This window comes from Rattus norvegicus, chromosome 5, assembly GCF_021556685.1.
Source record: "Rattus norvegicus strain SHRSP/BbbUtx chromosome 5, alternate assembly SHRSP_T2T, whole genome shotgun sequence".
Lineage (NCBI taxonomy): Eukaryota > Metazoa > Chordata > Mammalia > Rodentia > Muridae > Rattus > Rattus norvegicus.
Window position 1 is genome coordinate 133,737,823 of NC_141538.1, and position 25,003 is coordinate 133,762,825.

The 25,003-nt window shown below is 38.6% G+C and overlaps 1 protein-coding gene across 3 annotated transcripts in view; it reads right to left on the bottom strand.

The window, feature by feature from the left end:
• Positions 1-25,003, bottom strand: part of Skint10 (selection and upkeep of intraepithelial T cells 10) — a 43,013-nt gene that overhangs the window by 14,817 nt on the left and 3,193 nt on the right. The window contains 3 exon segments of one of the 3 annotated variants that reach the window (NM_001431277.1): positions 3,379-3,657; positions 22,526-22,606; positions 22,703-22,826. In NM_001431277.1, the coding sequence (NP_001418206.1) occupies positions 3,379-3,657; positions 22,526-22,601 (355 nt within the window). In that variant the 5' untranslated portion in view covers positions 22,602-22,606; positions 22,703-22,826. 3 annotated transcript variants of the gene reach the window in all.

A 25,003-nucleotide genomic window follows, 5' to 3' on the forward strand; every position in this document is an offset into this window, starting at 1 on the left:
GGGTCCTCATTGGAGGAGTTAGAGAAAGGGTTGAAGAAGTTAAAGGGATTTGCATCCCCATAAGAACAACAATACCAACCAACCAGAGCTTACAAGGACTAAACTACCATCCAAAGAGTACGTACACATGGACAGACCCATGATTCCAGCTGCACATGTAGCAAAGTATGGCCTTGTTGGGCACCAATAGGAGAAGTCCTTGGTCCTGCCAAGGCTGGATCCCCCCCCCAGTGTAGGGGAATGTCAGGGCAGGGAGGTGGGAAGGAGAGGGTGGTTGCATAGGGGAACACCCTCATATAAGAAGGGGAAGGGGGAATACGGTAGGGGGTTTATGGATGAGTAACCAGGAAAGGGGATATCATTTGAAATGTAAATAAAAATATCCTATAAAAAAATAAAGCATCTTCAACAAATTTTGCTGTACTATCTGTTTGCCTGCATGTAGAAAAATGCAAATAGATCCTTTTTTATCACCCTAGACAAACGTCAGGTTCAAGTAGATCAAAGACCAAAATTCTGATTCACTAAACCTGATTGAAGAGAAAATAGGAAATATCCTTGAATGCATTGGCACAGGAGACACTAATCAGAAATTAATTGATAAGTGGGACCTCATGATATTGAAAAACACTGCAAGGCAAAGGACATTCTTCAAAGAACAAAACAGCAGCCTATAGAATGGGAAAAGATATCCCTGCATTTAACAGATGACTGATATCCAAAATATATAAAGAACTAAAAAAAAAAAAAAAAAGACATCACCAAACCAAATGGGATACAGATCTAAACAGAATTCGCAAAACATGAATCTCTAATGTCCAAAAGTACTTTTTAAATGTTCAATATTCTTAGCCATGGGGGAAATTCTAATCCAATGGACCCTGTGATTCCATCGTACAGCATCAGAATGACTAAGATAAAAACTCAACCGACAGCTTATACTGGCAAGAATGTGGAGCAAAGGGAACATTCCTCAGTTGCTGGTGGGAGCGCAAAATTGTACTGTTACTTTGGAAGTTAATTTGGTGGTTTATCATAAAATTGGTTACAGATCTACCTCAAGACCTAGCTATACCACTACTGGACATATACCTAAACGACACTCCATTCTACCACAAAAACACTACCTCAACTATGTCCATAACAGCTTTATTCATAATTATCAGAAACTGGAAACAACCTAGATGTCACTCAGCTGAAGAGTGGATAAAGGAAACATGGCACACTTACACAATGAAGTATTACTCGGTTATTTAAAACAACGGCATCACGACATTTGCAGGCAAATAAATGGAATTAGAAAAGATCATCCTGAGCAAGGTAACCCAGACCCAGAAAGACAAAATTGGACAGAGCATCTTTGGGAAAAGCCAGAAAACTAGAGTAATGGAAACTCCCAGGAATCTGTGAGGGTTACCTTAGCTAAGACTCCTATCTATAGGGGATATAGATCCTGAACTGGCTATCCTCTGTAACTAGGCAAGACTTCCAATGAAGGTATTGGGACACCAATCCAGCCACAGAACGTTCAACATAACAATTTGTAATGCCTACAAGATATGCAGATAAAGCAGAAATTGAGGAATCTGCCAAGCAATGACAGGTCCAGCTTGAATCCCATGCCATGAGAGGTAACCCACCCTCGATATCATTAATGACATTCTATTATACTTGCAGACAGCAGCCTAGCCCAACCAGCATCAGAGAGTGTTCATCTACCAACTGATGGGAACAGATCCGCAGACCCGCATCCAAACATTAGACAGAGCTTTGAAGAGAGGAAGGGATGATTATAGGAACAAGGGGGTCAAGGACACTACAAGAAAACCTACAGAATCAACTAACTTGTGCCCATAGGGACCCACAGAGACAGAACCACCTACCAGGGAACATTCATGGAACTGACATAGGTCCTCTGAATATATGTAGCAGTTGTGCAACTTGGTCTCCATGTGGGACTCCTAATGGTGGGAGCAAGGTCTATCCCTGACTCTGCTGAGTACCTTTAGTACCCTTTGCCCTTACTGGGCTTCATTGTCTAGCCTCAAAAGAAGATGAGCCTAGTCTTACTAAAACTTGATATGCCAAGACAGGTTGATATCCATGGGAGGCCTCCCATTTTCTAAAGAGTAAGGGAGGAAGAAAGAATGGATGGAAGGATTCTAGCTGGGGAATGACTTGGAGGAGAGGAGGAAGGGGAAACTGTGACTGGGATGTAGAGTAAATTAATTAACTAATTAAAAATGTTAAGAAGAATGCTTTATTTGGCTCATGATGTTAGACAGATTATTCCAAAGTTGCTTTGCTCCTTTGTTTCTGGGCCACTGATGAGTCAAGAAATATGGAGGGTAAAATGGATGTGTCAGACTGCTAGCTTGGAGCTTGTGTATATTGCTCTGAGACATAGAGAACAGTAAAATGTATTTTTTTCTTCAATACTGGCCAGCCATTTAAGACGAGTGACTAGCACATCAAATCTCACCCTCCACAACACACACTGAACTTAAGGCTTATGAGAACTCTGGCATGGTCTGTGATAAGGATCACCAGTCTATCACAGGCTGCCAGGCTTCAATATGGTTGAAACTTTGTTTTTATGTCTCCCTCCATTATCTGGCATGGGAGTGGAGGCTGTTTCCTGCTTGTCTGTGTGTAGTCATCCTAATACTATGCTTTTAAGCTGCCCTGTCATCACTTCCTGGTGCTTTTCTCTATTTTTCCATTCAGAATATGATCTTTCTCTTGTTACCTTGACTTATCTTAACCACAAAGACACATACAGAAAACTTCTAATCTTCTTTTTATCCCAGAAGTTTTAAATGCTGTTTTCCAGATGATACAAATCAATAGTTTTAAAGAAAAAATAATATTCAATGGTCCAAATCTAGAAATAGTTTGTGTGGAAGTCATATGACTTTTGAATCCTTAACCTGCAACACAGATTGAGAGATCATTGTTCAATTATTTCAATACTTTCTTTAAGATTTACTTTCTATGTATGTGTACATGTGTGGAGGTGAGTGTCTGTGAGTTTAAATGAGCATGCATGAGTGTGTGGAGTCCAGAGGAGGACACTGGATTCCCTAGAGCTGGAGTTACAAATAGTTGCCAGCCATCCAATATGGGTGCTAGGAACAAAAATGCTCATCAAAGAAAACAATTGTTCTTAACTTCTGAGTCTTCTCTCCAGCACCAAATGCCATTCTTTAAAATATTTTCCATAGCATCCAGTATTTTTCTGATTTTCAGCAACTCCAATAGTGCAGCTTTATAGCAATTTATAGCATGTAACATAACTTCACATTTATTCCTTTACTCAATTCTCTTCTTAGTTTGACTCATTGACTAAAACAATGGATATTTGATAGAAAAGCTTACCTGGTAGGACAATACTTCTCTTTTTCTCCTGATTAGTAGTTACATTGTAAATGGAGCAAGTAATAGGACCTTGTACTCTGTTCTTCAGAAGAATGCTGCTCTTCAAATACAACCCAGCTCTATCCTGAGAGTCAAATGTGGTTGAATGTGGAATTATATTCCCCTTGCTGTCTTTCCATGTCATCTCAGCAGGTGGGATCAAACTTCCTGAAGCACATTCCACCAGTACCCCTTCTGTATTTGGAACCCGGATGTTAATCTGTATATCCAAGCTCATAGCTAGGAAGAAGAGAAAGATGGCATTATGATTCAGTGTGCATTCAAGAGTTGAGAAATTTGTGAAAGTGCTCATTCCCAGGGGTCTGCTGCTTGTGTCCCATTGGGAATGTGAATAGCCACAATTAGGGCAAAAGCATTGATCCAAGTCAAATGCAAACTGGGAAGACACAAAAATATAATCAGAGAAAAACAAGAAATAAGCAAAAAGAGAAAGTCACAGACTAGAAACTATGTATACTAAATCTAAGAAAGGAAGTGTGAAACAAGATTACAAGCACTATAAATCAAGTTTATTTTTTTCTAAAATGTGAAAACACTAGAAGACATATTTATTTAAAGAGACATCATAATGATATCAATAAGAATATGCAAGGATGTTTAACATCATCACCCATCAGAAAAATGCAAAACAAAACCTCATTGAGACATACTTGACCCCACTACAATGTTGAAGAACAGGACTGACATTGCCACAGATAAAAGACAGAGAGCTCTCTGGATAGGAAAGCACCAGTATGTACTAAACTATATATATTCACAACCCAGAAATTTTTAGTAGATATTAACATATTTTTAAAATATTAATGGTGACATTAGTCATAATAGCCCCCAAACTCACGCAAAGTATTAAAAATAATACAAGCATATCCTAATACTAATACTGAAAACAAATGTAAAAGGATAAATGATAGTTCAGTATATTTATATAATAGAACACAGATAAATTGATTTTGACTGATCACATGATGGAACTTTCCACAACTATAAAAACAATAGCAAAATATTCTCATAAAATTTACTCAAACAAATCAGTAGCCTTCATCTATTCAAAGGATAAACAGGCTGAGAAAGAAATTCAGGAAATGACACCCTTCACAATAGTTCCAAATAATATAAAATATCTTGGTGTGACTTGTGACCAAGCAAGTGAAAGATCTGTATGACAAGAACTTCAAGTCTCTGAAGAAAGAAATTGAAGATCATCTCAGAAGATGGAAAAATCTCCCATGCTCATGATTGGCAGGATTAATATACTAAAAATGGACATTTTGCCAAAAGCAATCTACAGATTCAATGCAATCCCCATCAAATTTCCTACTCAATTCTTTATAGAAATAGAGCAATTTGCAAATTCATTTGGAACAACACAAAACCCAGGATAGCGAAAATTATCCTCAACAATAAAAGAATTTCTGGGGGAATCACCATCCCTGACGTCAAGCAGTATTACAGAGCAATAGTGATAAAAACTGTATGGCGTTGGTACAGAGACAAGCAGATATATCAGTGGAATAAAATTGAAGAACCAGAAATGAACCTACACACCTATGGTCACTTGATCTTTGACAAAGGAGATAAAATCATCAAACAAACGACAAATAGCATTTTCAACAAATGGTGGTGGTTCAACTGGAGGTCAGCATGTAGAAGAATACAAATCAATCCATTCCTATCACCTTATATAAATCTTAAGTCCACGTGGAACAAGGACTACCACATCAAATCAGATATGCTTAAAGTAATAGAAAAAAAGTGGGGAAGAGTCTCGAACACATGGGCACTGGGAAAAATTTCCTGAACAAAACAACAATGGCTTATGCTCTAAGATCAAGAATCGACAAATGGGATCTCATATAACTGCACAGCTTCTGTAAGGCAAAGGACACTGTCATTAGGACAGAATGGCAACCAACATATTAGGAAAAGATCTTTACCAGTCCTACATCAGATAGAGGGCTAATATCTAAAATATACAAAGAACTCAAGAAGTTAGACTCCAGAGAGCCAAAGAACCCTATTAAAAATGGGGCACAGAACTAAACAAAACATTCTCAGCTGTGGAACATCGAATGGCCAAAAGGCACCTAAAAAAATGTTCAACATCCTTAGTCATCAAGGAAATGCAAATCAAAACAATCCTGAGATTCCACCTCACACCAGTCAGAATGGCTAAGATCAAAAACTCAGGTGACAGCAGATGCTGGCGAGGAGGTAGAGAAAAAGGAACACTCCTCCATTGTTGGTGAGATTGCAGACTGGTATAACCTCTCTGGAAATCAGTTTGGAGGTTCCTCTGAAAATTGGACATTCCACTACCTGAGGTCTCAGCTATACCTCTCCTGGGTATATACCCAAAAGATGCTCCAACATACAACAAAGACACATGATCCACTATGTTCATAGCAGCCTTATTTATAATAGCCAGAAGCTGGAAAGAACCCAAATGCCCTTCAACAGAGGAATGGATTCGAAAAATGTGGTACATCTACACAATGGAGTACTACTCAGCTATCAAAACCAATGACTTCATGAAATTTATAGGCAAATGGAATGAACTAAAAAACATCATCCTGAGTGAGGTAACCCAATCAGAGAAAAATGCACTTGGTGTGTACTCATTGAAAAATGGATATTAGACCAAAAGCTTGAATTACCCAAGATGCAATCCACAGATCACAGGAAGCTCAAGAAGAAGGATGACCAAACTGTGGATGTTCCCACTCCAGCTTAAAAGGGGGAACAAAAATATCCGTAGGAGGGGATATGGAGGCAAAGTTTAGAGCAGAGACTGAAGGAACAGCCATTCAGAGCCTGCCCCACATGTGACCCATATATATAAACAGCCACCAAAACTAGGTAAGATTGATGAAGCTAAAAAGTGCATGCTGAAAGGGACTGGATATAGATCTCTTCTGAGAGAGACAACCAGAGCATGTCAAATACAGAAGTGAATATGGGCAGCAAACCACTGAACTGAGAATAGAACCCCCTTTGAGGGAATTAGAGAAAGGATTGAAAGAGCTGAAGGGGCTTGCAACACCATAAGAACAACAATGCCAACCAACCAGAACTTCCAGGAACTAAACCACTACCCAAAGACTATACATGGACTGGCTCAGGGCTCCAACTGCATATGTAGCAGGGAATAGACTTGTTCGGGTACCAGTAGAAGGGGAAGCCCATGGTCCTGCCAAGTTTGGACCCCCCAGTGCAGGGAAATGTCAGGGGAGTAAGGGGGCTGGATGTGGAGGAATACCCATATGGGGGAGGGGGGAGGGATGGGGGCTTATTGGCAGGAAACCGGAAAAGGGAATAACATTTGAAATATAAATAAATATATCTAATATAAAAAATTTCAAAATGTTACTTAAAATTCACATTTTAAAAGCAATTTTGAAAGTGTGTACAGAGTATATTTGAATTTATTGAAAAGAATACATACACACATATACATATATATAGTGCTTTCATACATATGTGTACGTATTTCTTTATATATACATACATGTAGTCATGAATGTTTTATACTTGGTGTACATATGTAATATAATCTCAGCATTGATATATAAGACGAAAATTATATTAGCTTCTTTGGAGATTAATTCGTGACTTCATAGCTATAGGAATGATGATATTTCACAATGAATTCATTGTACTACTATTTTTTATTTATATCATCAGATGTAAATGAAGCTATTAGCCTCCTTGTAAAAGAAATTTCCAGCAAATGGTGGCCCTCCTGGAAACTACGGCTAGACTAACATGTAGAGATCAAAGGACTGTGGGGAGTTCAACCCAGTAGATACAACTACATTGTAGATTCTGCATCTATGGCTTAAAGAACATAACAGAAGATGGGGTGGAAAAATTGTAAGAGCTAAAATGTAGGAGATCTACACTAAGACATTCTTTCCTAGAAATGGCTGCACCCTGAAACAATGGCAACAGTAATAAGCATATTAACATAGAAGGAGAAAAATTTTGCAGGATCTCACACAAGACAAAACACTACAAGCAACTAATGATTACTGGAGAAGGAACCCCTTTCATTGGTTGTCCAATGCAGAATGGTCAGCACTGGGACCATATACATACAAAAATGCAAGCTCAACGATTATATTTACATATTTTTACATATTCAAAATGCATGATTGAATGATGTCTGATTGAATGATTATATGACACTAAAAATCTATTAAATTGAAATGGGGAGGAGGATATAAGAGGAATTGGAACTAGGATGTATGGGAGGAACTGAAGCAAGGAAAGTGATATAATTCTGTTATAATTAAAAATATATTACAGGGAATAGAAAGTTGGAAGAGACAGGAAGGAGTGAGTAAGAAACTGTAGCAGGACAATATGGCAGGTCTACAGGATCCTGAATAATGGTCACGTCAATGCCACTATCAATTTTCTTGATTCTCATCTGCTTCACATATTATGTGATATTTAGAAAATATTGGTTAAAAACTGGAGCTACCCCTGCGCTCCAGACCCGGCCCAGAGCTGAAGGGACCTGGTCAACAGTTCTCTGCACCCAAATCCCGTGGGAGGGAGAGCTAAACCTTCAGAGGGGCAGACACACTGGGGAAGGCAGAAGAGAATACACTCTAGCCACATTTCTGACTCCAGAGAAAAACACCTAATGCCACCTGGGACCCCGTTGCACGGGAGCTCAGGGAAAAGTCAGGGCAGGCCCTCCTGGTTGCCGCCCGCATGGAGAGCTCAAGAGCAGCCCATCATGAGCAACTTGAGCCACAGGACCACAGGTAAGACCAACTTTTCTGCTCCAAGTGACCTGCCTGGTGGACTCAGGACACAGGCCCACAGGAACAGCTGAAGACCAGTAGACAGGAAAGACTACACGCCTGAAAGCAGAACACTCTGTTCCCATAACTGGCTGAAAGAAAACAAGAAAACAGGTCTATAGCACTCCTGACACACAGGCCTATAGGACAGTCTAGCCACTGCCAGAAATAGCAGAACAAGGTAACACCAGAGACAACCTGATGGCGAGAGTCAAGCGCAGGAACCCAAGCAACAGAAACCGAAACTACATGGCATCATCGGAGCCCAATTCTCTCACCAAAGCAAACACTGAATATCCAAACATGCCAGAAAAGCAAGATCTAGATTTAAAATCACATTTGATCATGATGCTGGAGGACTTCAAGAAACACATGAAGAACTCCCTTAGAGAAACACAGGAAAACATAAGTAAACAAGTAGAAGGCTATAGAGAGGAATCACAAAAATCCCTCAAAGAATTCCAGGAAAACACAATCAAACAGGTAAAGGAATTAAAAATGGGAAGAGAAGCAATAAAGAAAGCACAAAGGGAAACAACCCTGAATGTAGAAAACCAAAGGAAGAGACAAAGAGTGGTAGATACAAAAATTACCAACAGAATACAAGAGATAGAAGAGAGAATCTCAGGAGCAGAAGATTCCATGGAAATCATTGACACAACTCTCAAAGATAATGGAATGGAAAAGGACTGGTCCAAAACATGCAGGAAATCCAGGACACAATGAGAAGATCAAAAATAAGAATAATAGGTATAGAAGAGAGTGAAGACTACAAGCTCAAAGGACCAGTAAATATTTTCAAAAAAATCATAGAAGAAAACTTCCCTAACCTAAAGAAAGAGATGCCCATAAACATACAAGAAGCCTAAAGAACTCCAAATACATTGGACCAGAAAAGAAAATCCTCCCATCACATAATAGTCAAAATACCAAATCCACAAAACAAAGAAAGAACATTAAAAGTAGTAAAGGAAAAGGTCAAGTAACATATAAAGGCAGACCTATCAGAATCACACCAGACTTCTCGCCAAAGATTACAAAAGCCAGAAGATCCTGGACAGAAATCAGACAGACCCTAATAGAACACAAATGCCAGTCCAGGTTACTGTACCCAGCAAAATTCTCAATAAACATAGATGGAAAAAACAAGATATTCCATGATGAAGCAAAATTTACACAATACCTTTCTACAAATCCAGCGCTACCAAGGATAATAAATGGTAAAGCCCAACATAAGGAGGCAGGCTACACCCTAGAAAGGGCGAGAAACTAATCGTCTTGCCAACAAAACAAAGAGAAGAAAAGCACAAAAACATAACCTCACATCCTAATACAAATATACCAGGAAGCAATAATCACTATTCCTTAATATCTCTCAATATCAATGGTCTCAACTCCCCAATAAAAAGACATAGATTAACAAACTGGATACGCAATGAGGACCCTGCATTCTGCTGCCTACAGGAAACACACCTCAGAGACAAAGACAGATATTACCTCAGAGTAAAAGACTGGAAAGCAACTTTCCAAGCCAATGGTCTGAAGAAGCAAGCTGGAGTAGCCATTCTAATATCAAATAAAATCAATTTTCAACTAAAAGTCATGAAAAAAGATAAGGAAGGACACTTCATGTTCATCAAAGGAAAAATCCACCAAGATGAACTCTCAATCCTAAATATCTATGTTCCAAATACAAGGGCACCTACATACATAATAGAACCCTTAAAAAGTTCAAAGCACACATTGCACCTCACACAATACAAGTAGGAGATTTCAACACACCACTCTCATCATTGTACAGATCATGGAAACAGAAATTAAACAGAGACATAGACAGACTAATAGAAATAATGAACCAAATGGACTTAACAGATATTTATGGAACATTCTATCCTAAAACAAAGGATATACGTTCTTCTCACCACCTCATGGTACTTTCTCCAAAATTGACCATAAAACTGGTCATAAAACAGGCCTCAACAGATACAGAAAGGTAGAAATAATCCCAGGCGTCCTATCAGACAACCATGGGCTAAAGCTGGACTTCAATAAAAATAAGGGAAGAACGCACACATATACATAGAAGTTGAACAATGCTCTACTCAATGATAACCTGGTCAAGGAAAAAGAAAGAAAGAAATTAAAGACTACTTAGAATTTAATGAAAATGAAGGTACAACATACCCAAACTTATGGGACACAATGAAAGCTATGCTAAGAGGAAAACTCATAGTTCTGAGTGCCTGCAGAAAGAAACGGGAGAGAGCATATATCAGCAGCTTGACAGCTCACCTAAAAGATAAAGAACAAAAAGAATCAAATACACCGAGGAGGAGTAGAAGGCAGGAAATAATCAAACTCAGAGCTGAAATCAACCAAATAGAAACAAAAAGGACCATACATAGAATGAACATAGCCAAAAGTTGGTTCTTTGAGAAAATCAACAAGATAGATAAACCCTTAGCCAGACTAATGAGAGGATACAGAGAGTGTATTCAAATAAACAAAATCAGAAATGAAAAGGGAGACATAATTACAGAATCAGAGGAAATACAAAAAATCATCATATCCTACTAAAAAAGCATATATTCAACAAAACTTGAAAATCTGCAGGAAATGGACAATTTCCTAGACAGATACCAGGTACCGAAGTTAAATCAGAAACAGATAAACCAGTTAAACAACCCCATAACTCCTAAGGAAATAGAAGCAGTCATTAAAGGTCTCCCAACCAAAAAGAGCCCAGGTCCAGACGGGTTTAGTGCAGAATTCTATCAGACCTTCATAGAAGACCTCATACCAATATTATCCAAACTATTCCACAAAATTGAAACAGATGGATCACTCCCGAATTCCTTCTATAAAGCCACAATTACTCTTATACCTAAACCACACAAAGACCCAACAAAGAGAGAGCACTTCAGACCAATTTCCCTTATGAATATCGACGCAAAAATACTCAATAAAATTCTGGCAAACCGTATCCAAGAGCACATCAAAACAATCATCCACCATGATCAAGTAGGCTTCATCCCAGGCATGCAGGGATGGTTTAATATACGGAAAACCATCAACGTGATCCATTATATAAACAAACTGAAAGAACAAAACCACATGATCATTTCAATAGATGCTAAGAAAGCATTTGACAAAAGTCAACACCCCTTCATGATAAGGTCCTGGAAAGAATAGGAATTCAAGGCCCATATCTAAACATAGTAAAAGCCATGTACAGCAAACCAGTCTCTAACATTAAACTAAATGGAGAGAAACTTGAAGCAATCCCATTAAAATCAGAGTCTAGACAAGGCAGCCCACTCTCTCTCACTACTTATTCAATATAGTTCTTGAAGTTCTAGCCAGAGCAATCAGACAACAAATGGAAGTCAAAGGATACAGATTGGAAAAAAAGAAGTCAAAATATCACTATTTGAAGATAATATGATAGTATATTTAAGCAATACCAAAAGTTCCGCCAGAGAAGGACTAAACCTGATAAACACCTTCAGCAAAGTGGCTGGGTATAAAATTAACTCAAATAAATCAGTAGCCTTCCTCTACACAAAAGAGAAACAAACTGAGAAAAAAATTAGGGAAATGACACCCTTCATAATAGTCCCAAATAATATAAAATACCTCGGTTTGATTTTAACCAAGCAAATAAATGATCTGTATGATAAGAACTCCAAGCCTCTGAAGAAAGAAATTGAAGAAGACCTCAGAAGATGGAAAGATCTCCCATGCTTATGGATTGGCAGGATTAATATAGTAAAAATGGCCATTTTACCAAAAGTGATCTACAAATTCAATGCAATCCCCATCAAAATACCAATCCAATTCTTCAGAGAGTTAGACAGAACAATTTGCAAATTCATCTGGAATAACAAAAAACCCAGGATAGCTAAAAGTATACTCCACAATAAAAGGACTTCTTGGGGAATCATGATCCCTGAACTCAAGCAGTATTACACAACAATAATGAAAAAAACTGCATGGAATTGTTACAGAGACAGAAAAGTAGACCTGTGGTATAGATTTGAAGAAGCAGAAATGAACCGACACACATATGGTCACTTGATTTTTGACAAAGGAGCCAAAAACATCCAATGGAAAAAAAGATAGCATTTTCAGCAAATGGTGCTGGTTCAACTGGAGGTCAGCATGTAGAAGAATGCAGATCGATCCATGCTTATCACCCTGTACAAAGCTTAAGTCCAAGTGGATCAAGGACCTCCACATCAAACCAGATACACTCAAACTAATAGAAGAAAAACTAGGGAAGCATCTGGAACATATGGGCACTGGAAAAAATTTCCTGAACAAAACACCAATGGTTTATGATCTAAGATCAAGAATCAACAAATGGGATCTCCTAAAACGGCAAAGCCTCTGTAAGGCAAAGGACACTGTGGTTAGGACAAAATGGCAACCAACAGATTGGGAAAAGATCTTTACCAAACCTACAACAGATAGAGGGCTTATATCCAAAATATACAAAGAACTCAAGAAGTTAGACCGCAGGGAGACAAATAACCCTATAAAAAATGGGGTTCAGAGCTAAACAAAGAATTCACAGCTGAGGAATGCCGAATGGCTGAGAAACACCTAAAGAAATGTTCAACATCTTTAGTCATAAGGGAAATGCAAATCAAAACAACCCTGAGATTTCACCTCACACCAGTGAGAGTGGCTAAGATCAAAAACTCAGGTGACAGCAAATGCTGGCGAGGATGTGGAGAAAGAGGAACACTCCTCCATTGTTGGTGGGATTGCAGACTGGTACAACCATTCTGGAAATCAGTTTGGAGGTTCCTCAGAAAATTGGACATTGAACTACCTGAGGATCCAGCTATACCTCTCTTGGGCAAATATCCAAAAGATACCCCAACATATAACAAAGACACGTGCTCCACTATGTTCATAGCAGCCTTACTTATAATAGCCAGAAGCTGGAAAGAACCCAGATGCCCTTCAAAGGGGAATGGATACAGAAAATGTAGTACATCTACACAATGGAATATTACTCAGCTATCAAAAACAATGACTTTATGAAATCCATAGGCAAATGGAGGGAACTGGAAAATGTCATCCTGAGTGAGGTAACCCAATCACAAAAGAACACACATGGTATGCACTCATCGATAAGTGGCTATTAGCCCAAATGTTTGAATTACCCTAGATGCACAGAACACATGAATTTCAAGAAGGATGACCAAAGTGTGAATGCTTCACTCCTTCTTTAAAAGGGGAACAGGAATACCCTTGGCAGGGAATAGGGAGGCAAAGTTTAGAACAGAGGCAGAAGGAACACCCATTCAGAGCCTGTTCCACATGTGGCCCATACATATACAGCTACCCAATTAGATAAGATGGATGAAGCAAAGAAGTGTAGGCCGACAGGAACCGGATGTAGATCTCTCCTGAGAGACACACCCAGAATATAGCAAAACTTATGCGGTGCCAGCAGCAATCCACTGAACTGATAACAGGACCCCCGTTGAAGGAATCAGAGAAAGGACTGGAAGAGCTTGAAGGGGCTTGAGACCCCATATGAACAAAAATGCCAACCAACGAGATCTTCCAGGGACTAAGCTACTGCCCAAAGACTATACATGGACTGACTCTGGGTTCCAACCTCATAGGTAGCAATGAACAGCCTAGTAAGGGCACCAGTGGAAGGGGAAGCCCTTGGTCCTGGTAAGACTGAACCCCCAGTGAACGGGATTGTTGTGGAGAGGATGGTAATGGGGGGAGGATGGGGAGCCAAACACCCATATAGAAGGGGAGGGGGAAGGGTTAGGAGGATGTTGACCCGGAAACCAGGAAGGAGAATAACAATCAAAATGTAAATAAGAAATACTCAAGTTAATAAAGATGGGGAAAAAGGAAAAAAAGAATATATTACAGATATATTGAAATTACAATTGTGTCATTCCTTTCTCTCTTTTTCTCCCTTCAAGCTCTCCCATGTACCCCTTGCTCTCTCTCAAATTTATAGCCCCTCTTTAAAAGTTATTGTTGCAAATATACTTTTTCTGTTATTTTGTTTCAGTTGTTTTGCTTTTGGAAAAGAATTTCATTATATAGCCCTAATTAGCCTGAAACTCTGATGTACACCAAATAGGCTTTTAACTCACAAAGATGCACCTGTCTTTGCCTCCCATGTGTTAGGATTAAAGGCTGCATCTTCACTTGGTTGACAGTTTTCTTTGCTATACCTAAACATTTAACTTCATAAAGTCCCATTTGCCTGTTACTGGCATTATTCCTTATGCTACTGAGTAGTGAATGTTACAAAATCAGTTTTGCTTCTACATAGAAGCAAAAATCCTTGAGACTGACACAGCCATCACAAACAGGATCTCACAGCAGCTGCAGTAATCTGCACTGGGCCTGCCTAAGATTGAACCTTTCCTTCCCACTATCCATGTATACCGAGGAGTAGACCCTGTGCTACAAACCTCAACAGCTCAATCCCACGCATAGAAAGTATGACCCTCAGGACTGCTGGCACATGAAGGCTCAGAAGTGAGATCAACATTACCACCCCAATACCTGACCCCCCTGAACCAAGGGCACATATGAACCACCTCCAAGCCAAGTAGCGGATTCTTTCCATTTGAATGTGTACCAAAAAGTAGACACTATCCTATACCCAAATCCCAAACAGAGAATGCTTAACCCCAAGGAGTGCTGATAGACCCAGGCTCACAGGCTCACAGGAGGGACATGCTCTAGTCAGAGACAGCAAGTACAGCTAACACCAGAGAAAACCATGTGGCAAGAGGAAAGTACAAGATAAACAACAGAAACCAATGTTACTTGGCTTCATCAGAACCCAGTTCTACCACCACAGCAAGCCCTGGATATCCCAACATGAAAAGCAGGATTCTGATCTAAAATCTATTCTCATGATGATGATAGAGGACTTTAAGAAGAACACAAGAGGGGCTGGAGAGTTGACTCAGAGGTTAAGAGCACTGTCTGCTCTTCCAGAGGTCCTGAGCTCAATTCTCAGCAACCACATGGTGGCTCATAACCATCTATAATCAGAACTGGTGCCCTCTTCTGGCCTGAAGGAATACATGCAGGCAGAAAGCTGTATGATGTATACATAATAAATAAATAAATAAATAAATGTTTTTTTTAAAAAAAGGACACAAGTAACTCCCCTATAAAAAATACAGGAGAACACAGATAAAGAGGTAGAAGCCCTTAAACAGGAAACACATAAATCTCTTAAAGAAATAGAGGAAAACACAACCAAACAGGTGAAAGAATTGAACAAAACAATCCAGGATCTAAAAATAGAAATACAAACAATAAAGAAATCACAAAGGGAAACCATTCTGAAGATGGAATACCTGGGGAAAAGATCAGGAGTCATATATGTAAGCATCACCAACAGAATACAAAAGATAGTAGAGAGAATTTCAGGTGTAAAAGATACTACTTTTTGTTTGGAAAACACTAACACGAGTCAAGGAAAGGGGCTCGAGACCCCATATGAACAACAATGCCAACCAACCAGAGCTTCCAGGGACTAAGCCACTACCCAAAGACTATACATGGACTGACCCTAGGCTCCAACCTCATAGGTAGCAATGAATATCCTAGTAAGAGCACCAGTGGAAGGGGAAGCCCTTGATCCTGCCAAGACTGAACACCTAGTGAACGTGATTGTTGGGGGGAGTGTGGTAATGGGTGGAGGATGGGGAGGGGAAGCCCCTATAGAAGGGGAGGGGGAGGGGGATGTTGACCCAGAAACCGGGAAGGGGAATAACAATCGAAATGTAAATAAGAAATACTCAAGTTAATAAAGATTAAAAGAAAAAGATTGTCTTCAAAAAAAAGAGTCAAAGAAAATGCAAAATGCAAAAAGCTCCTAACCCAAAACATCCAGGAAATCCAAGACACAATGAGAAGATCAAACCTAAGAATAATAGATATAGAAGAGAGCAAAGATTCCAAATTCAAAGGGCCAATGAACATATCTTCAACAAAATCCTAGAAGAAAACTTTCCTAACCTGAAAAAGGAGATGCTCATAAAAATAATAAAAGCCTATAGAACTCCAAATAGACTGCACTAGAAAAGAACTTCCTCCCATTACATAATAATCAAAACACTAAATGCACAGAACAAAAAAAGAAAGAAAGAAAATTGAAAGTGGTAAGAAGAAAAGGTCAAATAACATATAAAGGCAGACCTATCAGAATTAAACCAGAATTCTCAACAGAGACTCTAGAAGCCAGAAGATCCTCGACAGATGTCATAAAGACCCTAAGAGAAAAAATATGCCAGCCTAGGCTACCATATTCACCAAAACACTCAATTAACATAGATAGAGAAAGCAATATTCCATCACCAAACCAAATTAAAACAACCACAAATCCTACAAATTCTACAAAGGATAATAGATGGAAAGGTCCACCACAAGAAGGGAAACTACACCCAAGGAAAAGCAAGAAATTAATCTTCCCACAACAAACCCAAAAGAAGAGAGCCATAAAAACAAAATTCCACAACAAAAATAACAAGAAGCAACAATCCTTGGTCTTTAATTTCTCTTAACCAACAAACTGGATTCCCCAACTAAAAGACATAGACTAACAAACTGGACACTTAAAAGGACCCAAAATTTTGATATGTATAAGAAATATCCCTCAGTGACAGAGACAGACACTTCTAAGCCCCAAGAAACAAGTTGGACTAGCCATTCTAATATCCAATAAAATCAAGTTTAACGAAAAAGTTATCAAAAAAAAAGACAAAGAAGGACACTTTATAATCATCAAAGAAAAATCAACCAAGACAAACTTTCAATTCTGAACATCTATGCTCCAAATGCAAGGGCACCTACATTTGTAAAAGAAACAATACTAACACTCAAAGCAAACATTGAACCTCATACAACAATAGTGAGAGACTTCAACTTCTCACTCTCACCAAGGGACACATCATGGAAACAGAAACTAAACAGATACACAGTAAAACTAATAGAAGTTTTGAACCAAATGGATTTAAAATATATCTACAGAACATTTCAACCCTAAAACAAAAAATATACCTTCTTATAAGCACCTCACAGTACCTTCTCCAAAACTGACAATATAAACAACCCTCAACAGTTACAAGAATATTGAAATAATCCCATGCTTTCTATCAGATCACCATGGACTAAGGCTGGCCTTCAATAACAACAAAAACAACAGAAAGCCCACCTACACGTGGAAGCTGAACAACTCTCTACACAATGGTAACTTGGACAGGGAATAAAGAAAAAAATTTTCAGAATTTAACACGAATGAAAACACAAAGTACCCAAACTTATGGGACACATAAGAGGAAAACACATAGCTCTGAGTGCCTCCATAAAGAAATTGGAGAGATCATACATTAGCAGCTTGAAAGTATAGAACAAAAAGATGAAAATACACCCAAGTGGAATAGGCAGCAGGAAATAATCAAACTCAAGGATGAAACAAAGAGAACTATATAAACAATTAACAAAAGCAGGAGCTCCTTCTTTTAAAAATTCAACAAGATAGATAAACCCTTATCCAGACTAACCAGAGGGCATGGAGACAGTATACAAATTAACAAAATCAGAAATGAGAAGGGAGACATAATAACAACAGAAACAAGATATTAAAAAGCCATCAGATGCTACAACAAAAGCCTATATTCAACAAAACTGGAAAATTTAAAATAAATAGACAATTTTCTAGTCAGATAACAAGTACCAAAGTTAAATGAGGATCAGAAAAATCATCTAAACAGTCCAAAAATCCCTAAAGAAATAGAAGCAGGCATTAAAATCCCCAAACTAGAAAAGGTCCAGGACCAGATGGTTTTAGTGAAGAATTCTATCAATGTTAATAAAGACCTAATATGAATACTCTTCAAGCTACTCTACAAAAGGCAAACAGAAAAATCACTGCCTAATTCATTCTATGAAGACACAGTTGTGTTGACACCTAAACTACACAAAGTCTCCACAAAGAGAACTTCAGACCAATTTCCCTTATAAATATTGCTTCAATATTCTATAAAATTCTCACAAACTTAATACAAAAACACACCAAAATGATCATTCATCATGAATAAATAAGCTTCATCCCAGCCATGCAGGTATGGTTCAGTATACAGAAATCCAACAACATAATCCACTACATAAAAAACTCAAACCACATGATCATCTCATTATATGATGAAAAAGTCTTGGACAAAATATAACATCTCTTAATGTTAAATGTCTTGGAAAGATCAGGAATGCATGGCCCATACCTAAAAATGATAAAAGCAATAAGTAGAAAACCAATAGCATGCATCAAGCTAAATGGAGATAAATGTGAAGCAATCTCACTAAAATCGGGAACTAGACGAGGCTGCACACTCTTTCCCTATCTATTCAATATAGTACATAAAGTTCTAGCCAGAGCTCAAAATTGGAAAGGAAGAAGTCAAGATATCACTTGATATCTTGATATATTTTCAGATGATAAGATAGTATACTTAAGTGACCCCAAAAATTCCACCAGAGAATCCCTATAGCTAATAAACTACTTCAACAAAGTGGCTGGATATAGAATTAACTCAATCAAATCAGTAGCCTTCCTCTACTCAAATGATAAACTAGCTGAGAAAAAGTTTAGGGAAATGACACCCTTCACAACAGTCACAAATAATATAATATCTTGGTGTGACTCTAACCAAGCAAGTGAAAGATCTGTATGACAAGAATTTCAAGTCTCTGAAGAAAGAAATTGAAGAAGTTCTCAGAAGATGGAAAGCTCCTTCATTTTCATGGAACAGCAGGATTAACATAGTAAAAATGGCCATCTTGCCGAAAGCAATCTACAGATTCAATGCAATCCCCATAAAATCTTCAACTCAATTCTTCATAGAAATAACAAGAGCAATTCTCAAATGCATTTGGAATAACAAAAAAACCAGGATAGTGAAAACTATCAACAAAAAGAGAATTTCACGATCCCTGACCTTAAGGTGTACTACAGAGCAATGCTGATTTAAAAAAAAAAAAAAAAAAAAAAAAAAAAAAAAAAAAAAAAAAAAAAAAAAAACCTCATGGTATTGGTACGAGAGAGACAGGTAGATAATTGGAATAGAACTAATATCCCAGAAGTAAATCCACATACCTAGGCTCACCTGATCTTTGACAAAGAAACCAAAACCATCCCCTGGAAAAATAACAGAACAGCACCAAGTGGTGCTGGTTCAAGTGGCAGTCAGCATGTAGAAGAATGTAAATTGATCCATTTTTATCTCAGTGTACAAAGCTCAGGTCCACATGGATCAAGGACCTCTGCATAAAACCAGACACACTGAATCTAATAGAAGAGAAAAAGAGGAAGAGCCTCAAAAACATGGGCACAAGGAAATTTTTCATGAACAGAACATCAATGCCTCAGCCTCTTAGATCAACTATAGACAAATGAGATCTCCTAAAAGTTAGAAGCTTCTGTAAGGCAAAGAACACTGTCAATAGGACAAAGCAGCAACTTAAAGATTGGGGAAAGATCTTTACCAACCCTACATCTGATAGAGGGCTAATAGCCAACATATACAAAGAACTCAAGAAGTCCAGAAAAACAAATAAACCTATTTTAAAATGGGATACAGAGCTATACAAAGAATTCTCAACTGAGGAATCTCAAATGGCCAAGAAGCACCTAGAAAAATGTTCAACATCCTTAGTCATCAGGGAAATGTAAATCAAAACAACCCTGAGATTCCACCTCACGTCAGTAAGAATGGCCAAGATAAATATTTCAGGTGATACCAAATACTAGCAAGGATGTGGGAAAAGAGGAGCACTCCTCCATTGGTGGTGAGATTCTAAACTAGAAAGACCACTTTGGAAATCAGTCTGGTGATTCCTCAGAAAATGCAAAATAGTTCTGAGGGCCCAGATATACCACTCCTGGACATATACCAAAAGATGCTCCAAGATAAAATAAGGACACATGATCCATTGTGTTCAGAGAAGCCTCATTTATAGTAGCTAGAAGCTGGAAACAACCTAGATGTCCCTCAACAGAGGAATGGATACAGAAAATGTGGTACATTTATACAATGGAGTATTACTCAGCTATTTAAACAACAACTTCAAAAAATTTGCAGGCAAATAGATAAAACTAGAAGATATCAACCTGAGTGAGGCAAACCAAATACAAGAGAACACACATGGTATATACGCACTGATAAGTGGATATCAGCCAAAAATCTCAGAATACACACAATACAGCTAATGGACCATATGAAACCCAAGAAGAAGGAAGACCAAAATCTGGATGCTTCAGTACTACTTAGAAGGGTGAACTGAATAAATATGGGAGGTAGAGGAAGGTAGGAACCTGGGAAGGAGAGAGGACAGAGAAGGAAAAGGTGACAGGATCAGGTGTGGGAGGAGACAGGGAGTGTTTCTGTAAAATTATATTTAAAAAAATGTGTCTTTTACCCCCACTAAGTCTGGCACTGCAGTGTCCCAAGATACCTGATAGATATCTTAATCTCAGTCAGCAAAGCATCTCACCTGCTCTGCTCCATCCCATATCACACTGCCAATGACTTCTCTCTGAGCCTGGCAGCAACCTCTCTACCCATCTAGTTCCCAAGGCAGGTTGCCACCATGCCAGAAATATACATCTCAATTCCGTGGCAGTCTAATGTCTCCAGCTGCCACATATTCTCTTGAACTTAAATCGGCATGTGAAAGAACATACAACACAATAACCTCTGATCCAATTGATAAGATATAATTGCCCACCTAGACACTCAAAGTTTTATTCACATCCATCCCTAAGAATATCCATAACATCCTGTAAATGTGCAGAAAGGAAATTTAACATCTGCCTCCATTTTCTCTCAGTGGTTTCTTCTGCCCCCCTCCATTCTCTTCCTCTCTCTAAAACTTTTCTCCCACCCATCCTTCCTCCTCATCCAATAACAGGCCTCGTTCTATCTTGTACCTGCCTTCATCTATATGACATCCTACAAGGGAGGGCTGAGGGATTAGGGGAGGCGAGAGATTGTCAGGAATTTGAACAGAGGAATGTAGCAGTCGAGAGATGGTGAACTTGTTTAGCCACCAGATAGTCCCAGATGCTAGAGATCCAAGAGGTTCTGAGAACCCAACAAGGGTGGCATTAGCCGAAATACCCAATAAAGCGGAGATGGAACCTATAGAGACCATATCCAATACTTAGGCACAAGTCCTGGTTGAGGGATGAGATTACTAACTCACCTCAAAAATATTAACCCAGAATTGCTTCTGTCTAAAGGAAATGCAGGAATGCACAAAGAGTGAGCAAAGATTAAAGGAAAGGCCATCCAGTGACTGCCCTCATCCTATCTGCAGACACCAAACCCAGACACTATTGTTGATGCCAAGAAGTGCTTACTGACAGAAGCCTGGTGTAACTGTCCTCTGAGAGGGTCTGCCAGAGCCTGACCAATACAAATGCAGATGCTCACAGTCAGCCAACAGGCTGAGTACAGGAACCCAATGAAGGAACTAGGAAGGACTGAAGACGCTGAACGGTTTCTAAACTCATAGGAAGATAAACAATATTAACCAACCAGACACCCCAGAACTCCCAGGATCTAGACCACCAACCAAAGAATACAACCAAAGAATATGCTCCAGCTGCATATGTAGCAGAAGATTGCCTTCTCTGGCATCAGTGGAAGGGGAGCTCCTTGGCCCTGTGGAGGCTCGATGACCCAACATGGAAGAGTGCTAGGGGTTGTGAGATAGGAGTGTGTGGGTAGGTAGGGGAGAACCCTCATAGATGCAGAGGAAGGGGGAATGGAATAGGGATTTTGCAGAGAGGAAACTTGGAAAGGGAATAACATTTGAAAAGTAACTAAATAAAATAATCAATTAAGAAAAGAAAGGCTGAAACTGCTTTTTTTTCATTCAGGGAATTACACATGGGACCCTATCCCTTCATGCTGAACTATTGGTGGATTTTAAGGCAGAGATAATCATTGTCTTCAGTTTTGTGAGTCCACCATGCCCCAGCAGATAATCTGAAACATGTGGCCACACAGATGGTCCTGGTTACAAAGCAATGAGTTACAGTACAATGCAAAAAAGCATAAATGTGAGAAGGGAACAAATTGGGAGGAGAGAGAGTGACAAAGGTTAAAGGGAACTAAGAGTATTGGAAGAAAGTAAGCAGAATTCCTCGTAATATATAAATTGTCCTAGGACAAATCTCATCAATAAAAGTGGGAGGGTGTCTCTACCTTGGGTGAGTACTGTGATCTGTAAGAGAAGGAAGACCAAGAAGAATCCAGGTAAACAGGAAGCTGAAGACTCCATCACACCTGAAAAATTAGATTGAAAATGTGCTATCAAAATTGGGGCAGTAATAACCATGACAACAGTGAGAAGAGCAACAAAAGGCCATTCTGAAATCCTACCTTTTGAGAAAATTTCCCTTGCAAGGAAAAGTATCAATGACTGGTGCCACTTCTCTGAGGTGATCTCTTCTAGAGTCCTGTCTTGTTTTGTACTTGGCTCTGTGCTTTCAGAATAATAACTTCACTAAAGGAAGTATTATTCATCCATAAAAAAGAATGAAATACTATAATTTTCAGCAAAACAAATAGAACTGGAAGACATTATATTTAGTAAAACAAGTCAGACACAGAAAAACTAATTTCATTGTGCGTTTATGGAACCAAACAATATAAACCTAGACAATTACTTCAGAACAAAGTCAGTCTAAATAATTCCTTCAGAAAATCAGAAACAAATAGAAACACTTCACACCATCTATATATACAACCAGTATAAATCAGTACCCATAAAGGGGGTACTGTCTTGGTGCAAAATTGAAGTTATATTTTTTCACATTGGTACAGAATTTATATATTAAGACAGGTTTAAAGTTTTCATTGGTAGAACTCTTTGTCTATTGATTAAAATTTGAAATTAATATTGTTACTTTTAGATAGGCATTGTGCCTACACAACTCACTTAAGAATGCAAGGCTTTCATCCAATTAGACAAGATGGATGAAGCAAAGAAGTGCAGGCCGACAGGAGCCGGACGTAGATCGCTCCTGAGAGACACAGCCAGAATAGAGCAAATACAGAGGCGAATGCCAGCAGCAAACCACTGAACTGAGAACGGGACCCCGGTTGAAGGAATCGGAGAAAGAACTCGAAGAGCTTGAAGGAGCTCGAGACCCCTTATGAACAACAATGCCAAGCAACCAGAGCTTCCAGGGACTAAGCCACTACCTAAGGACTATACATGGACTGACCCTGGGTTCCAACCTCATAGGCAGCAATGAACAGCCTAGTAAGGGCACCAGTGGAAGGGGAAGCCCTTGGTCCTGCTAAGACTGAACCCCCAGTGAACGTGATTGTTGGGGGGAGGGCTGCAATGGGGGGAGGTTGGGAAGGGGAACACCCATAAAGAAGAGGAGGGAGAGGGATTAGGGGGATGTTTGCCCTGAAACCTGGAAAGGGAATAACACTCGAAATGTAAATAAGAAACACTCAAGTTAATAAAAAAAAAAAAAGAATGCAAGGCTTTGACCCAGTCCTTTTATAGCTGCTATTATACACTATATAGGATGATTAAGTAACGTGGGTTAAGAGCCAGAGAGTAAACTCATGATTATATTAGATTCTCATTTCATTACAATGAAGTATTTTTAATATTATTCAATTAGGAATAACTAAGAATATTCATGGTTTAACAGTTCATATATACTTTATGTAGTCTTCAAAAGTATAAGAAATCCACAAAATATGGCATTTATAATCATTTAATTATTATTAGATTTTGACTAAGAAACATGTCTGCTCCAGACAGTACTCCCTTCAATGTTGAAAGAAAATATTGATCATCATAACCTCCATCTAGAGTTGTTTAAGTTGTGGCAAGGTAGCCACTGGGCAAGAATTGCCCTCATTCATCTACAGACAAAAAAAAAAATACTGTACAGGGAAGGACACAAGATGGGTATAGTTGACATCTGAGCTCTGCCAAGACAAAGTAAGCTAGTCCTTCATAATTCTTGTTTCACTTAAGGTCTGTCAGATGGTTTGTGGCTAGAAGGTTAAAGACAGATTATCCAATGTTTTGAGGAATAGGAGACTGTCTATGTAGTCAATGTTTAAATTTTGGAACCCAACTTTTTCTGTTCCCTATGTTTTCAGGTTATATTTAGTTTGTTCTTGGATCTCTGATGGGGTAGAAGACTAGTTAAAATCTCATAATCAAACATAAGTTGTTTAGCATTAAGGAAGATGATGTAGATTTAAAAGGATGGTTTTCAGATATTAATGCAAGTTAAAATCAAAACATAATTCAGGTGTATAATTGTAAACTCTTTAAGTTAGGATAGATGTTAGAGTGGTATACCTAAATTGACAAAACAGATGGGCTGGGTGCTATTAGTGTATATCATACCTTATAGTTTATATAACTGTTATACCTATATTTGAGGGAAAAAAAGACCTTTTATTGGAAAAAAGTGGGGGTATATTGTGGATTTAGTTCAATGCTTGAATTATGGGTTTCCAAAAATCACAGGAGAATTTTACTTGTAAGATGCCGAGGGTCCCTGTCCTCAGTTGGTTCTGATTGGTAATTAAGGTTGCAGGTGCTAATGGCTAGACAGGGAGACAGAGGCGAGACTTTAGGATTCATAGGCAAGGGGACTGAGGAATAAGCAGAATTGCCATGCCACAAAAGGAATAAGATCC